The 19,060-nt window shown below is 46.4% G+C and overlaps 1 protein-coding gene across 5 annotated transcripts in view; it reads right to left on the bottom strand.

Moving 5' to 3' along the window:
* Positions 1 to 19,060, bottom strand: part of myo3b (myosin IIIB) — an 881,575-nt gene that overhangs the window by 176,809 nt on the left and 685,706 nt on the right. For all 5 annotated transcript variants that reach the window (XM_038789471.1, XM_038789472.1, XM_038789473.1 and 2 more), the window contains one exon: positions 15,088 to 15,165. In XM_038789471.1, coding sequence (XP_038645399.1) covers positions 15,088 to 15,165 — 78 coding nt within the window. The remainder of the gene's footprint in view (positions 1 to 15,087; positions 15,166 to 19,060) is intronic.

The raw sequence follows: 19,060 nt of genomic DNA, 5'->3' as shown, positions 1-19,060 counted from the left end.
GATTTGGATGGCTTCCACTGTCAGCACAAGTACAATCAGGAGGTGAGGGACACAATCTTCACAAGGGTCCACAACTTTGTCCAATTCAACGGGGATCAGGCAAGCCAGAATGCAAGAGCGATGGACTTTGCGCAAGTCTCTGGTTTTCCACTGGTGCAGGGTGTCATTGACTGCACTCACATGGCACTCAGATCTCCAGGGTATCAGGGTGGACTATATGAACTGCAATGGCTTCCATTCACAATGTTCAGCTGGTCTGCGACCAAATCAAATCCATGCTTCAGGTGTGTGTGCTGGATTCTCAGGGAGTGTGCACGATGTTGCAGTCTGAGCCGCTCTCACAGCGCCTGCAGGGTTGGCTCCTCGGAGACAAGAGTTAATCACTGAGGAGATGGCTTATGACATCTGTGCAGAGGCCACAGAGTGCAGCTGTGACCAGTTGTAATGAGGCTCAAGCTGCAACTCGCACTTTGCTGGTGCAGACTATTGGGATGCTGAAGATGAGGTTCCGGTGCCTGTAATCTGTCTCATGCATTAGGGTCGCTTGCTGCACTTTGCACTAACTCGCGCTGCAATGGAAGGAGAAATTGCCTGAGGAGGAAATAAAGGAGTGGCACATTTCATAAGAACATAAGAACTCGGAGCAGGAGTAGGCCATCTGGCCCCTCGAGCCTGCTCCGCCATTCAATGAGATCGTGGCTGATCTTTTGTGGACTCAGCTCCACTTTCCAGCCCGAGCACCATAACTCTTAATCCCTTTATTCTTCACAAAACTATCTATCTTTATCTTAAAAACATTTAATGAAGGAGCCTCAACTGCTTCACTGGGCAAGGAATTCCATAGATTCACAATCCTTTGGGTGAAGAAGTTCCTCCTAAATCTACTTGCCCTTATTTTGAGGCTATGCCCCCTAGTTCTGCTTTCACCCGCCAGTGGAAACAACCTGCCCGCATCTATCCTATCTATTCCCTTCATAATTTTACATGTTTCTATAAGATCCCCCCTCATCCTTCTAAATTCAAATGAATACAGTCCCAGTCTACTCAACCTCTCCTCGTAATCCAATCCCTTCAGCTCTGGGATTAACCTAGTGAATCTCCTCTGCACACCCTCCAGCGCCAGTACATCCTTTCTCAGGTAAGGAGACCAAAACTGAACACAATACTCCAGGTGTGGCCTCACTAACACCTTATACAATTGCAGCATAACCTCCCTCGTGTTAAACTCCATCCCTCTAGCAATGAAGGACAAAATTCCATTTGCCTTCTTAATCACCTGTTGCACCTGTAAACCAACTTTTTGCGACTCATGCACTAGCACACCCAGGTCTCTCTGCACAGCGGCATGTTTTAATATTTTATTGTTTAAATAATAATCCCTTTTGCTATTATTCCTACCAAAATAGATAACCTCACATTTGTCAACATTGTATTCCATTTGACAGACCCTAGCCCATTCACTTAACCTATCCAAATCCCTCTGCAGACTTCCAGTATCCTCTGCACTTTTTGCTTTACCACTCACCTTAATGTCGTCTGCAAACTTGGACACATTGCCCTTAGTCCCCAACTCCAAATCATCTATGTAGATTGTGAACAATTGTGGGCCCTACACTGATCCCTGAGGGACACCACTAGCTACTGATTGCCAACCAGAGAAACACCTATTAATCCCCACTCTTTGCTTTCTATTAATTAACCAATCCTCTATCCATGCTACTAGTTTACCCTTAATGCCATGCATCTTTACCTTACGCAACAACCTTTTGTGTGGCACCTTGTTAAAGGCTTTCTGGAAATCCAGATACACCACATCCATTGGCTCCCCGTTATCTACCGCACTGGTAATGTCCTCAAAAATTCCACTAAATTAGTTAGGCATGACCTGCCCTTTATGAACCCATGCTGTGCCTGCCCAATGGGACAATTTCCATCCAGATGCCTCGCTATTTCTTCCTTGATGATACATTCCAGCATCTTCCCTACTACCGAAGTTAAGCTCACTGGCCTATAATTACCTACTTTCTGCCTACCTCCTTTTTTAAACAGTGGTGTCACGTTTGCTAATTTCCAATCCGCAGGACCCACCCCAGAGTCTAGTGAATTTTGGTAAATTATCACTAGTGCATTTGCAATTTCCCTAGCCATCTTGTTTAGCACTCTGGGATGCATTCCAAAAGGGCCAGGAGACATGTCTACCTTTAGAACATAGAACATAGAGAAATACAGCACAGAACAGGCCCTTCGGCCCACGATGTTGTGCCAAACTTTTGTCCTAGGTTAATCATAGATCATAGAATTTTGGACACTAAGGGCAATTTATCATGGCCAATCCACCCAACCTGCACATCTTTGGACTGTGGGAGGAAACCAGAGCACCCGGAGGAAACCCACGCACACATGGGGAAAATCTGCAGACTCCACACAGACAGTGACCCAAGCCAAAATCAAACCTGGGACCCTGGAGCTGTGAAGCAATTGTGCTATCCACAATGCTACCTTGCTGCCTTTAAGAACAAATTAATCTACACTCCATTATTCTACCATAATCCATGTACCTATCCAATAGCCCCTTGAAGGTCCCTAACGTTTCCGACTCAACTACTTCCACAGGCAGTGCATTCCATGCCCCCACTACTCTCTGGGTAAAGAACCTACCTCTGACATCCCCCCCTATATCTTCCACCATTTACCTTAAATTGATGTCCCCTTGTAATGGTTTGTCCCACCTGGGGAAAAAGTCTCTGAATGTCTACTCTATCTATTCCCCTGATCATCTTATAAACCTCTATCAAGTCGCCTCTCATCCTTCTCCATTCTAATGAGAAAAGGCCTAGCACCCTCAACCTTTCCTCGTAAGACCTACTCTCCATTCCAGGCAACATCCTGGTAAATCTCATTTGCACCTTTTCCAAAGCTTCCACGTCCTTCCTAAAATGAGGTGACCAGAACTTCACACAGTACTCCAAATGTGACCTTATCAAGGTTTTGTACAGTTGCATCATCACCTCTCGGCTCTTAAATCCAATCCCTCTGCTAATGAACGCTAGCACACCACAGGCCTTCTTCACAGCTCTATCCACTTGAGTGGCAACTTTCAAAGATCTATGAACATAGAGCCCAAGATCTCTCTGCTCCTCTACATTGCCAAGAACCCTACCGTTAACCCTGTATTCCGCAATCATATTTGTCCTTCCAAAATGGACAACCTCACACTTGTCAGGGTTAAACTCCATCTGCCACTTCTCAGCTCAGCTCTGCATCCTATCTATGTCTCTTTGCAGCCAACAACAGTCCTCCTCATTATCCACAACTCCACCAATCTTCGTATCGTCTGCAAATTTACTGACCCCACCCTTCAACTCCCTCATCCATGCCATTAATGAAAATCACAAACAGCAGAGGACCCAGAACTGATCCCTGCGGTACGCCACTGGTAACTGGGCTCCAGGCTGAATATTTGCCATCCAACACCACTCTCTGACTTCTATCGGTTAGCCAGTTCATTATCCAACTGGCCAAAATCCCATGCCTCCTTACTTTCTGCATAAGCCTACCATGGGGAACCTTATCAAATGCCTTACTAAAATCCATGTACACTACATCCACTGCTTTACCTTCATCCACATGCTTGGTCACCTCCTCAAAGAAGTCAATAAGACTTGTAAAGCAAGACCTACCCCTCACAAATCCGTGCTGACTATCCCTAATCAAGCAGTGTCTTTCCAGATGCTCAGAAATCCTATCCCTCAGTATCCTTTCCATTACTTTGCCTACCACCGAAGTAAGACTAACTGGCCTGTAGTTCCCAGGGTTATCCCTATTCCCTTTTTTGAACAGGGGCACGACATTCGCCACTCTCCAATCCTCTGGTACCACCCCTGTTGACAGCGAGGATGAAAAGATCATTGCTAACGGCTCTGCAATTTCATTTCTTGCTTCCCATAGAATCCTTGGATATATCCCGTCAGGCCCGGGGGACTTGTCTATCCTCAAGTTTTTCAAAACGCCCAACACATCTTCCTTCCTAACAAGTATCTCCTCGAGTTTACCAGTCTATTTCACACTGTCCTCTCCAACAATATGGCCCCTCTCGTTTGTAAATACTGAAGAAAAATACTTGTTCAAGACCTCTCCTATCTCTTCAGACTCAATACACAATCTCCCGCTACTGTCCTTGATCGGACCTACCCTCGCTCTAGTCATTCTCATATTTCTCACATATGTGTAAAAGGGTTTTCCTTCATCCTACCCGCCAAAGATTTTTCATGCCCTCTCTTAGCTCTCCTAATCCCTTTCTTCAGTTCCCTCCTGGCTATCTTGTATCCCTCCAGCGCCCTGTCTGAACCTTGTTTCCTCAGTCTTACATAAGTCTCCTTCTTCCTCTTAACAAGACATTCAACCTCTTTTGTCAACCATGTTTCCCTCACTCGACCATCTCTTCCCTGCCTGACAGGGACATACATATCAAAGGCACGCAGTACCTGTTCCTTGAACAAGTTCCACATTTCACTTGTGTCCTTCCCTGACAGCCTATGTTCCCAACTTATGCACTTCAATTCCTGTCTGACAGCATTGTATTTACCCTTCCCCCAATTGTAAACCTTGCCCTGTTGCACGCACCTATCCCTTCCCATTACTAAAGTAAAAGTCACGGAATTGTGGTCACTACCTCCAAAATGCTCCCCCACTAACAAATCTATCACCTGCCCTGGTTCATTACCAAGTACCAAATCCAATATGGCCTCCCCTCTGGTCGGACAATCTACATACTGTGTTAGAAAAGCTTCCTGGACATACTGCACAAACACCACCCCATCCAAACTATTTGATCTGAAGAGTTTCCACTCAACGTTTGGGAAGTTGAAGTCACCTATGACTACTACCCTGTGACTTCTGCACCTTTCCAAAATCTGTTTCCCAATCTGTTCCTCCACATCTCTGCTGCTATTGGGGGGCCTATAGAAAACTCCCAACAAGGTGACTGCTCCTTTCCTATTTCTGACTTTAGTGGTTCTCCCTTGGAAGTAAGGCCATTCGGCCCATCGAGTCCACTCCGCCATTCAATCATGGCTGATGGGCATTTCAACTCCACCTACCAGCATTCTCCCCGTAGCCCATTGAATTACTTCAATCCATCTCCTTGCCTGCAAGTACGCTCCTTTGTCAGTGTTACCTTCCCCACTGCGTCACTACACGCTTTGGCGTCCTCAATATCGGCTTCCTTAGTTGCTGGACTACAAATCCGGTTCCCATTCCCCTGCCAAATTAGTTTAAACCCTCCCGAAGACTACTAGAAAACCTACCTCCCAGGATATTGGTGCCCCTCTGGTTCAGATGCAACCCGTCCTGCTTGTACAGGTCCCACCTTCCCCAGAATGCGCTCCAATTATCCAAATACCTGAAGCCCTCCCTCCTACACCATTCCTGCAGCCACGTGTTCAACTGCACTCTCTCCCTATTCCTAGTCTCGCTATCACGTGGCACCGGCAACAAACCAGAGATGACAACTCTGTCTGTCCTGGCCTTTAACTTGCAGCCTACCTCCCTAAAGTCGTTGATTACCTCCACATCCCTGTTCCTACCTATGTCGTTGGTACCAATGTGCACCACGACTTCTGGCTGCTCACCCTCCCACTTCAGGATCCTGAAGACACGATCAGAGACATCCCTGGCCTGGCATCCGGGAGGCAACATACCTTCCGGGAGTCTCGCTCACGACCACAGAATCTCCTATCTATTCCCCTAACCATTGAATCTCCTATTATTATTGCTTTTCTATTCTCCCCCCTTCCCTTCTGAGCCCCAGAGCCAGATTCAGTGCCAGAGACCTGGCCGCTAGGGCCTTCCCCCGGTAGGTCATCCCTCCCAACAGTATCCACAACGGTATACTTGTTTTGAAGGGGAACAGCCACGAGGGATCCCTGCACTTTCTGCCTGTTAGTATTCTTTCCCCTGACTGTAACCCAGCTACTCTTGTCCAGTGCCTTGTGTGTGGCTACCTCCCTGTAACTCTTCTCGATAACGCCCTCTGCCTCCCGGATGATCCAAAGTTCATCCAGCTCCAGTTCCCTAACACGGTCTCTGAGGAGCTGGAGTTGGGTGCACTTCACACAGGTATAGTCAGCAGGGACACCGGTGGTGTCCCTCACCACCCACATCCTACAGGAGGAGCATGCAACTGCCCTAGCCTCCATCCCCTCTTACTTTACAGAATATAGCTGCCCTGTAGACCAACTGGACTTCCGCCCGCCGACTCTGCTCCCAGTCAGCTGCACTCTCTGTAAACTCCTGGCTCCCTTCTCGCTCTTTGCAGAAATGAAATGAAAGGAGCACCTTGCTCCCTCCTCACCTAACTCTCTCAGTCACCAAACTCTCACTATAGCACTCAAATGCACCAAGTTCAGCCCTCCCTTAGTCACCAAACTCTCACTATAGCACTCAAATGCACCACGTTCAGCACTCCAGTGCAAACAAACCCTATTAGCTTGCCCATCACTACCTCCTTAGTGATAACAATCATCTCAAGGTCCTCACCTGTCATAGCCTCATTTATATCAGTCACTGGCATGTTATTTGTGTCTTCCACTGTGAAGACCGACACAAAAAAACCTGTTCAGTTCCTCAGCCATTTCTTCATCTCCCATTATTAAATCTTCCTTCTCATCCTCTAAAGGACCAATATTTACCTTAGCCACTCTTTTTTTTTTATATATTTGTAGAAACTTTTACTGTCTGTTGTTATATTCTGAGCAAGTTTACTCTCATAATCTATCTTACTCTTCTTTATAGCTTTTTTAGTAGCTTTCTGTTGCCCCCTAAAAGTTTCCCAGTCCTCTAGTCTCCCACTAATCTTTGCCACTTTGTATGCTTTTTCCTTCAATTTGATACTCTCCCTTATTTCCTTAGATATCCACGGTCGATTTTCCCTCTTTCTACCTTCCTTCCTTTTTGTTGGTATAAACCTTTGCTGAGCACTGTGAAAAATCGCTTGGAAGGTTCTCCACTGTTCCTCAACTGTTTCACCATAAAGTCTTTGCTCCCAGTCTACCTTAGCTAGCTCTTCTCTCATCCCATTGTAATCTCCTTTGTTTAAGCACAAAACACTAGTGTTTGATTTTACCTTCTCACCCTCCATCTGTATTTTACATTCCACCATATTGTGATCGCTCCTTCCGAGACGATCCCTAACTATGAGATCATTGATCAATCCTTTCTCACTGCACAGAACGATATCTAGGACCGCTTGTTCCCTCATACGTTCCATTACATACTGTTCGAGGAAACTATTGCGGATACATTCTATAAACTCCTCAAGGCTGCCTTGACCGATCTGGTTAAACCAATCGACATGTAGATTAAAATCCCCCACGATAACTGCTGTACCATTTCTACATGCATCAGTTATTTCTTTATTTATTGCCTGCCCCACCATAATGTTACTATTTGGTGGCCTATAGGCTACTCCTTTCAGTGACTTTTCTGTCTTACTATTCCTGATTTCCACCCAAATGGATTCAACCATATTCTCCATAGCACCAATGTCATCCCTTACTATTGCCTGGATGTCATCCTTAAATAACAGAGCTACACCACCTCCCTTACCATCCACTCTGTCCTTCCGAATAGTTTGATACCCTCAGATATTTAACTCCCAGTCGTGACCATCCTTTAACCATGTTTCAGTAATGGCCACTAAATCATAGTCATTCACGATGATTTGCGCCATCAACTCATTTACGTTATTCCGAATACTATGAGCATTCAGGTAAAGTACACTTATGTTGGCTTTTATACCTCTGTTTTGAATCTTGACACCTCGATCAGTAACCTCTCCTAAATTATATTTCCTCTTAACTTTTCTCCTAATTTTCCTTGTCGTTGAACCCATATCTTCAAGTAACAACCTGCCATGTCACTTACCATTTATGTTTTTACTTCCCGTTTTATTTCTTTTAGTATTACTGGGCCTATTCACTGAGCTCCCCTCAGTCACTGTAGCTTGTATTGTCGCCCTTTTTGATTTTTGACTATGGCTTCTCTGCCTTACACTTTCCCCCTTACTGCCTTTTGTTTCTGTCCCTGTTTTACTACCTTCCGACTTCCTGCATTGGTTCCCATCCCCCTGCCACATTAGTTTAAACCCTCCCAAACATCTCTAGCAAACACCCCCCCAGGATATCGGTTCCAGTCCTGCCCAGGTGCAGACTTTCCGGTTTGTACTGGTCCCACCTCCCCCAGAACCGGTCCCAATGCTCCAGGAATTTGAATCCCTCCCTCTTGCACCATCTCTCGAGCCACGCATTCATCCTATCTATCCTGACATTCCTACTCTGACTAGCTCATGGCACTGGTAGCAATCCTGAGATTACTACCTTTGAGGTCCTACTTTTTAGTTTAACTCCTAACTCCCTGAATTCAGCTTGTTGGACCGCGTTCTGTTTTTTTACCTATATCGTTTCTCCGATGAGAAGGACATCAATGGGAATGCGTCTGAGGAAGTCCTCAAGGGTGAGAACATCAACGAGTAGGAAATGGCAATATCTAGATGAGGTAGATGAGTTTGGGACATGCTCATTCCCTCAAGATTCATGGAGGGTGATGAGGACATCACGTGAGGACATCCTATTATCTTTATACGGCTTGTGTGAGCACTGTTCTCCAGTCTGACTAATGGCAGCGCCCACTCTCTGTGATGAGGATCCTGTAATGGGGGACACAGTGTTTGTCCACAGTCCCTACATTGCAGGAGGATGATGACAATCTGCAATCATAGAATACCTACAGTGCAGAAGGAAGCCAATAGTCACATCGAGTCTGCACCAACTCTCTGAACAAGCGCCCTACCAAGGCCCATTCCTCCACCCTACCCCTGTAACCCCATAACCCCAACTAACCTTTGGGACGCTATGGGCAATTTAATATGGTCAATCCACCTGACCTGTACACCTTTGGACTGTGGGAGGAAACCCACGCAGACAAAGAGAGAAAGTGCAAACTCCACACACTTACCCAAGGCCGGAATTTAACGTGTCCCTGGCCCTGTGAAGCAGCAGTGTTAACCACTGTGCCACTGTGCTGCCCCTGGGACAGTGCAAGGTATGGATTGGTGGCAGAGCGGTTAACACTGCTGCCTCACAGTGCTAGGGATCGGGTTAGATTCCGACCATGGGTGACTGTCTGTGTGGAGTTTGCACATTCTCCCCATTTCTGCATTTGTTTCCTCCGTGTACTCCAGTTTCTCCCATAGTCCGAAGATGTGCAGGTTAGGGGGATATGCCATGCTAAATTGCCCTTAGTGTCCAAAGATGTGCCGCTTAGGTGGGATTATGGGGGGAGTAGGCCTGGGTAGAGTACTCTTTCAGAGGGTTAGTGCTGACTCGATGGATTGAATAGCCTCTTTCTGCACTGTGGAGGCTTTATGGTTTGATAGATCCTTCCAGAGCCTCTGTGAATGTCTGACTCCTGTCTGGCTGGTGGCAGCTCACCTGCTCTCAATGACTGGGGTCATATCATGGCAATGAAGTGGGGAAGGTTTCACCTCTCCTGGTCTGAAGTCATCCTTTGTGAGCTATACCCTTGAGGTTCAGTGTCACTGGAGGCTGAAATAGATGGGATGGGAAGGAAAGACACAGCTCAAAAGTGCAGAGAGCACAGATTGACAGTGGCTGGAATTAATGACACTAGCCATGTACATTGTGGGAGATATCTTCATTCCTTCTGAGAAACAGGCCTGACTGCTGCGTCCAGTCACTGTGAAGGGTCCCAATCACTGTGCTAGGAACCTTGCACAAAGATTATGGAGGAAGCACAGGACTGAGCACCCAGTCTTTTTCTCGTGCCGGAATCCAGTTTTCAGGTCGGGACTGCAGGAACACAGCGCATCAGAACAACGAGTCAACGAGTCATAGAATGTGTACAATTATTGGGAATTCATTTACAAAGGAGATCTACAAATGATTAACATCTATGTCCATGCTGTAGAAGTAGAGCTTCTCAGCCTTTCTAACCCTGCCGCTACAGCTTAGCGCATCCTCAACATCCACAGTGGAGGTGGAGGCAACCTGCTGCCTTCCATCCTCTGTTGTCCATGAAGACCTTGGCGGGTGTCCTTTGGAGGGCCCAGAGCTGGAGGGCCCAGGCCTGCTTTCACAATCCTGCTGTGCCGCATTGCTCAGCCTGTGGATATGGAGATTAAGTGGTCACAGAAAGAGGGAATTTGGATGGGCAGGATTTTCCTGCAGTCAGCTGGGTGGATGGCTCCAGAATGAGCACTAGAAACTCCTGCTGCAGGACCCAAGGGCCCCTGGCTGGAACTCATGGATCCCTGCAGGTGCCTGCACCAAGTGGTGCATTTCCTGCAGCAATGCAGGGCATACATCTTGCACCAAGGTTCCCATGGCAGCTGCCACCTGGCTTTGTTAACCTTATTTCATTGTATGTCAGGACAACTCCAGACATAAGGCGAATGTACTCCTCCATGTGGCCTTTCAATCCAAAGAGTGTACCAGACATCACTTCCTAATTTTCCTGAGTTGCATTTGGAACTCCAGCAATTGAGGCATGACCAAGTCCAGAGGTTTCTCATCTGACTGGGAGTCCTGGCCTCCAGCAATCCTCTGCGTGCTGACACCCTGGGATATTTCTGGTCCTCAACCTACTGTGGATCTGGAAGTGTGATGTGTTCACCAGATTGTAACCTCAAAACTAGGCCCCACTGAGGGTGTGTGTCTGCGCTGGTGGAGAGTGTGGGTGAGTGCTGTGGTGGGTCTTCAATGTGAGGGTCTGTGAAGTCCTCTTCTGCATTGATCTCTGGGCTGGAATTGAGGATCTGGCTGGTGAGCTCCCTGGGTAGCTTCCCAGATGTGCCTACAACAAGAAGGAGGTCATTATCGCATGGCCTTTAAAAACAGGAAACATGGTTCACATCATATTTGTCTAATGGGTGATGCAGTACTGGATCCTCACTTGGTTTATCACTGTAAATCTCACCATCGGTAAGGATAAATCAACGTCCAGCTGGATAGCTCTGTTCTCAGTCTGTGAGGACCTTCAGCCCTGGCATCCGTCTGCCCATCTGGGATCTCTCCTCCTTATTGTGAGCCAACCTTTCCTTCATTAAAAACAGATGGAGAGTGTAAGCAGCATGGTTGGCAGGGCAGATGATCAGGGTGCCTGGAATTTGTGGAAGGCGAGTGGCGCCAGCGAGTTGAGGAGCACATGAAGGGAAGATGAAGACGTGTGCTGGAGAGTGAGTGGTGGTGTCCCTTGAGCTGGCAGTGAGTGAGATTCCTGTGGATGCGTGATGGATCTGAGAGTGTGAGAGTTGAGAGTGTGGAGAATAGTGAATTACCCCTCGCAGATTGGAGCTGATCATTCATCCTCTTCCTGCACTGGGTGTCTATTCTCTTCTGCAGGGCGTTAGTGCTAACCACTGTTGTGACCATCTTTCATGCTGGGTTAGTGACCTTGGCTGGCTGGTGTTCTTCCTGTGCATGGGTAGAGGACATCACGTCGACCCTCAACTGCATCTAGGAGTCTGTCCAGGGAGGCATCTGAAAATTGTGCTGTGATTCCTTGGCAGCCATCGCCTTCCGGTGACCAATGAAATATGGCTGATGTATGCTGGGATGGCCTTTAAATGTGGTGCCCTGATGATTGCAGCGCTGAGGTGATGGGGCGTGGACAAATCAGAGGCCGCCCTGCCAGTGAACATGCATGGAACCTGTGGATATAAACACGGGAAAAGCTGCCTTTGCTGTCAGCAGGCCCATAGCCACTTTTCCTGCTGGCCATGGGCCTTTTGCCAATTTACGGGAAAGATAGTTCCAACTATCTTATAAATCTCATATTTGCAATAGCTCTTGCTTTAACAACAGTACAGCCTTATATTCAGAAGGCTTTTTGAGTTTACCAACAGCCCCACCTGCTTGACCACACCACAGCCCTCCACAACAGCCTTCAGCCAGCTGCTACAAGTCTATTGGGTGTCTTCACGTAACTACAATTGCTGACATGACATATGACCTTGTCCCATCCTGTTCAGCAATATTATAAATTTTTGAAAAAATATTATTTTATTCTCCTTTTTCACATTTTCTCCCAAATTTACACCCAACAATAAAGAATAATCAGTAACGAATGTAATGTCAATCCCCATATCAATAACAATGATCCCATCCTCCCACCAACCCCCAGACATTAGCCTGCATGTTAACATAAACAAATGACAAAAAGGAATCAGGAATCACCCATAGTCACCATTAACACATACAGTCTCCCTCCCCCCAACCCCCCTCATGATCCAATTTTCGAAAGAGCATAATGAATAACGCCCATGAATTGTAGAACCCCTCCATCCTTCCCCTCAGTTCAAATTTGACCTTTTCAAGTGTTAAGAATTCCAGCAGGTCCCCCTGCCACGCCAGGGCACAGGATGGAGAGGTTGATCTCCATCCTAACAGGATCCACCTTAGGGTGATCAACGAGGCAAAGGCTACGATATCTGCCTCCACGCCCTTTTCCACCCCGGCTGGTCCGACACCCCAAATATGGCCTCCCGAGGGCCCAAGTCCAGTTTCACGTGCACCACTTTAGAGATTACCCTAAGCACCTCCTTCCAGTAACCCTCAGCTTTGGACAGGACCAAAACATTTGAACATGGTTAGCGGGGCCTCCCCTACAACATTCACACACATCTTCTACCCCCTCAAAGAGCCGGCTCATCCTCGCCCATGTAAGGTGTGCTCTATACATCACCTTCAGCTGTATCAGCCTCAACCTCACACACGAGGTGGAGGCATTCACCCTCCGGAGCACCTCACACCAGAACTCCTCCTCCATATCCTCTCCCAACACTTCCTCCCACTTTGCCTTCATCTCTTCTAGTGGCGCCTTCTCCTCCTCCAAAATAGCCCTATAAACCGCCAATGCTATCCCCTTCTCCAGTCCCCCTGTCGACAGCACCTCCGCCAGCAATGTGGAAGCTGGCTCTACTGGGAAGCTCTGTATCTCCTTTCTGGCCAAGTCTTGAACCTGCATGTATCTAAATATTTCCCACTGCTCCAGCCCATACTTCGCTCACAGCTCCTTCAATCCCACTAAACGACCCCCAAGAAATAAATCTTTTAGAGTCCTAATTCCTTTCTCCTCCCATCTCCGAAAATTTCCATCCCACTTCCCTGGCTCATATCTATGGTTCCCCTGAATCTGCATTCGCCTTGACCCTGCCCCCAACCCGAAGTACTGGTGAAACTGCCTCCAAATTCTCGACAAAACTATTACTACCGGACTCCCCGAGTATCTCCCCGGGGCCATTAGGAGCGGCGCTGTCGCTAGCGTCTTCAATCCCGACCCCCTACACAAACTCTCCTCCATTCTGACCCATTGGGAGTCAACCCCTCTGACCCAGCTCTGTACCTTCTCCTGGTTTGCTTGAGCAGCTCCATCAGAACCTGATTTAACAGGATAGCAGAAACTAGGCCCAAGCACAATAAGGCCAGAGAATAGGGATTGTCTACTTTACTTGAAACATTTAGATAGAAATTGGACTGAAGTTCTGGCCTGAAATTAAAGTACCAAATGCAGGGTTATTGAATTTATGAATTGTAACACTATGCAATATCCCATTAAGGTAAGCTGTGCTGTAATTTGCTGAGTTTTTAACCTACGTCATGTGCAGCACAGTGATTAATCTGTTAACAGAGCTATTGTTCAATAACAATGACACCATGTGGGTCTTTAATCAGCTGATGGTTAAAAAAAGCCACTGAAAGCCACAGGGGTGCAAGATAGCCTGGCAGATTATCCTAGTCAATTCCATTTGAGGGAGGCAGGGATTCAAAATTGAGATTGGTTGTTCCATATTTTGCACCGACCGTTCAGATCAACTTTCCACCTTTTTCTTTCTGACAGTAATGACAATAAAATTCTAACACGTATTTAAATACTTGTATATCCTGGTCAAGGAAAGTTCTTTGAAACAGACCGGTTTCAAAGTCACAGAATATTCTAGGCCTAAGATTTGGTGAAAAAAAACTTCTAAGCTATTTTCTCTTTTGCTGTGAAGTTTCAGCATTTTCATCTTATTTTTAAATCCATGCAGTTTCTTATATTCCTGTGAAACAGTAATTGTAGCATTCTTCTACAAGGCCATCAGAGAACTAACTACCTTCATACTCTACAACAAAATTTGACACGATGGATGATGAGTGTATGCAAGGACAGAAGCTATGAGCGGGATTCTCCTGTACCCAGCGGGGCGGGGGTTCCCGCCGGGACGGAGTGGCGTGAACAACTCCGGCGTCGGCCCGCCCCAAAGGTGCGGAATCCTCCGGACCTTCAGGGGCTAGGCCAGCGAAGGAATGGTTTGCGCCCTGCCGGCCGGCGTGGAAGGCCTTTGGTGCCATGGAAGCCGGGGCCGAAGGGACTCTGCCGGCCGGCGCGGGTCTGCGCATGCGCGGGAGCGTTAGCGGCTGCTGACATCATCCCCGCGCATGCGCGGGGGGGGGGTTCACATACACGTCGGCCATCGCGGAGGCTGACACAGCCGACAGGTAGGAAAAGAGTGCCCCCACGGCACAGGTCCTCCCGCGGATCAGTGGGCCATGATTGCGGGCCAGGCCACCGTGGGGGCACCCCCCGGGGCCAGATCGCCCCCCGCCCCCCCCCCCCCCCCCAGGACCCTGGAGCCCGCCCGTGCCCCAGGTACCGCCAGTAAGGGCCATAGTCTAATTTACGCCGGCGGGACTGGCAAAGAACCAGCAGGACTTCGGGCCATCGCGGGCCGGAGAATCACCGGGGGAGGGGAGCTGCGAGCGGCCGCCGACCAGCGCGGTGCGATTCCCGCCCCCGCCGAACATCCGGTACCGGAGAATTCTGTTGCCGGCGGGGGCGGGATTCATGCCACCCCCTGGCGATTCTTTGACCCGGCGGGAGGTCGGAGAATCCCGCCCTGTAACTTCAAAGAAAATATGCATCACTATACAATCTGTTAATTTTGGACTGCTGAAGCGTTCGTTAGATTTAGTCGCTATAAACATTTTTGTTCGAGAAATGCAAAATGATATTTCCGAGCACTTGCATTACCTGTTTGAATACAAATGGCAGCTTCTCTTTGTGTCTTTAGCTGTGTGTAGATGTTATGAGCTACATATCCTCTCCAGGCTAAAAAGAAACAAATGAATAATGAGCCAGGAATTGGAAAGAATAAATTGTGTAAAATTCAAATTCTTAAAGAGACAGTCTCCTGGCTGGCATGTATTCTGCCAGAATTCATACAAAAGCTTTAAGATTTACTTGAAAAAGGGTGATTTTTGCTCTCCAGAAAGCAATTTTTATTCTTGGGCGAAATAGGGAACAGATTTTTTCGTTGGTTTATTTAGAATATACGAGTTATAGAATCACAGAATTTACAATGCAGAAGCAGTCCATTCGGCCCATCGAGTCTGCACCGGCCGCTGGAAAGAGTACCCTCCTTAACCCCATACCACCACCTTATCCCCATAACCCAGTAACCCAATCTAACATTTTTGAACATTATGGGCAATTTAACATGGCCAATCCACCTAACCTGCACATCTTTGGAGCACCCGGAGGAAACCCACGTAGACACGGAGGAACGTGCTGACTCCGCACAGACAACGACCCAAGCCAGGAATCGAACCTGGGACCCTGGATCTGTGAAGTGCCTGTGCTAACCATTGCGCTACCATGCTGCCGAGTTGACCAGCATATTTCCAACCCCCAAAATCATGTTTTTGTGTATACTTGATGTACAAGTCAATACCCCCTTTTCAGCCATGACATGCTATACTCGTATTGGTAGTCAGCCTCACTTTTCCCCCACAAATGGATGTTTTACTGGCCTTATAGTACTTGTAGATGCGTGCAAGGCATCAAGTAGGCTATATGGGCTGTGTTGCGAAGATGCGTCAGAGTTTAAGACAGTGATGGGCAACCTAGGCTAGTGAGTGGGTCGCATGAGTGCCCCCCCCATCTTCTGAGTGGGCCACAAGATTGAAATCGGGCTTGTTCACTAACTATGACCCTTTCATACATGCAAAATATTTCATAACAAGCTATAGAATATGCTTCATCATTCATATATTAATAGAACTGTCATCAACTTCAAGTGGTAAAAACAAAACAAATATTTACATTTGGTTGGAAGCAGCGGGAGTTCACAGCTCTCACAGTCAATAATGTGTGCAATCAGCACTCACCTCACTTCATGTGTCCTTGCATTACGTGCGTGTAACTTCAGTCATAACTGAAAGGAAAAAAGCTACACCGAGGAAAACTAGCAGAATGTCGCCAATCTGGGCAGGGGGGAAACAGTCAGCAAAATGACTCGTGGGCCGCATTCAGAACACTAATGCGCCATATGTGGTCATTGGGTCACAGGGTGCCCACCAGTGGCGTGCAGAGGGGGGGGCCGACGGTGCATTGGCCCCGGGCATCCATTGGATGGGGGCATCCAATCAGAGAAGGAAAAAAAAAAATTTTTTTTTTTAAATTTTTTTTTTTTTTTTTTTAATTTTTTTTTTAAAATTTAGATTACCCAATTATTTTTTTAAATTAAGGGGCAATTTAGCGTGGCCAATCCACCTACTCTGCACATTTTTTGGGTTGTGGGGGCGAAACCAACGCAGACACGGGGAGAATGTGCAAACTCCACACGGACATTGACCCAGAGCCGGGATCGAACCTGGGACCTCAGTTCCGTGAGGCGGTTGTGCTAACCACTAGGCCACCGTGCTGCCCCAGAGAAGGAAATAAGATAGTAATTTTAAAATTTCAGCGGCGATAAATCAATTTTGGAGGCTCACCACACTGCAGAGGCAGTTGTTAGCCCTCTATTCCTTTAACATGGTGTACCCTTTCTGTCTAGAGAAAATCGTCCTTCTCCCCATCCCCCCACACGCATGCGGATGATGTACGTGGTGCAACCATCAAAAGCAACAAGCAGACATGGCTGTTCGTTCCTGCGTTTCCTCGAGTCATAACTCGTCTTTTCTTCAGCTTTTTGTGCATCTAGATTAGTTCTTTTACCTACTCATGTCAGTGAATAGCTCTAGAACAGGTGTAACTACGGTTTTTATAGGTTTTTTGGTGATATTTAATGAAATATTTACGTGGGACGTAGTAAGAGTGAAGCCTGGATGATCAGAGGACTGCTATGGCATTTAATCTCGGAATAGGAGACATTTATTCCTTAACATGCTAATATTCGAATACAGATACCACTAATTTGCAAGTCTATGATATAAATTGCACAAAATTATCAGTGGAGAATCAGTGTGAAATAATTTGATACGAAGGAACAAAGAAATGAAATATGGTTTATCCGTCTGCAACTGACCGATTGTTTACCATTTTCTTCCCATTTTCTCATGCGTCTTACGGTTTTTGAGATAGAAAATGAAATGTTACGAGTATTTCGTGTACAACCGAGTGGAGCACAGAACAGGAAAAAAAAGAGGGCCAGAGTCGAAGAAGAGTCCCATCAAAGAGGGGCATTAGATGCATGGATAAAAAGAAGTAAAGAAGAAGTAGGAGAACCTGGAGAAGTAAAAGATGATGTGGGTGCAGAGAAGGATTTTTCTGATACGGATTCAGCTCGGTCAGAACATAATACTCTCTCTCCTCAGTCTCGTTGTCAGGATGATGATCCATGTGAAGAAAATAAAGAAGATTTTTGCATATTTTTGCAAAGAAGCGATTTTGGCTGTTTGAAGAAACCGATTCCAGATCATTTGAAGATGACAATATTACAACATGGCCCTGAAAGATATCAGAATAAAAGTGGTCCATTTGCTGAGAAGGATGGGAGATAATTTTCCAAACAGTGGTTTGATAAAGTTTCCACAAACGGAGAAATTGTGGAGAGAAAATAGTTGTTATACTCTCCATATCGGAAAGCATGCTACTGTTTTGTTTGCTTTTTGTTTTCAAAGGAGCATTTGTCGTCTGTGTTAAACTTTGGAAAGGAAGACGGTTTCTCCACTTGGAGAAAATTAAATCCAACAATACCTGACCATGAAAAAAGCCCTTCTCATAGAGCTCACATGAGGGAATACCTGAACCTCGTAGTTCGACTCCATCATTCAACTACGATAGATGCTGAACTTCAACAGCAAATGTCTGCTGAAAAGAAAAGATGGAAAGCTATAACTGAACGGATTGTCGAGGTTATATCCTTTCTGGCAAAACAGAATCTGGCCTATCGTGGACATCGAGGAGAAGGAATATCTGGGTTATCAGAGCCAGGGGAGACAGTCAGTGAAAATACAGGAAACTTTCTAGCAACAATCAGACTTTTGGCCAAATATGATGACATCTTAGCAAAACACTTGCAGAGAGGGAAAGAGAAACCAAAAAGTGTCACCTACTTGTCCAACAGAATTCAAAACGAAATAATCAATCTTCTTGGTGAAACTGTCAAGAAAAATATAATTTCCGAAATTAAGGACGCAAAATATTTTAGCATAATGCTGGATTCAACTCCAGATATTGCCCATGAAGATCAGGTTTCTGAAATTCTGCATTACGTTCATATTGATGAAAACAGAAAAGTAGAAATAAAGGAGACATTTCTGGGATTTTTTCAAGTCAACAAGAAAGATGCAGTCAGCCTGGTAAATAAAATTCAGGAAAAATTGGAAGAAGACAAAATTTCCATGAATGACTGTCGTGGTCAAGCATATGATAACGCAGCAGTTATGGCTGGAGTGAGAGGAGGTGTTCAACAAAAAATTCTTGAAGTTAACCCAAAAGCTGTGTTTGTGAACTGCGAGAACCACAGCCTCAATTTGTCCTGTGTCCATGCAAGTGAGGTGCAATCTGTTGTTGTTACATTTTTTGGCATTCTAGAAAAACTCTTGACTTTTTTTTCTTCATCTACTTCTCGTTGGGAAGTGTTAAAATCATTTGTCACTCGGACTGTGAAAAGACAGTGTGACACAAGATGGAGTTCCAGCCATGATGCAAGTAATCCACGAAGAGTGTGACAACGTTATTGCAAGCCTTCAACACCTGCTGGAAGGAGAATTTTCAAGGG

The sequence above is a fragment of the Scyliorhinus canicula genome, chromosome 2, assembly GCF_902713615.1.
Source record: "Scyliorhinus canicula chromosome 2, sScyCan1.1, whole genome shotgun sequence".
Taxonomy (NCBI): Eukaryota; Metazoa; Chordata; class Chondrichthyes; order Carcharhiniformes; family Scyliorhinidae; genus Scyliorhinus; species Scyliorhinus canicula.
Note: the sequence above shows the minus strand (reverse complement) of the source record. Positions and strands in the feature narration are given on the sequence as shown.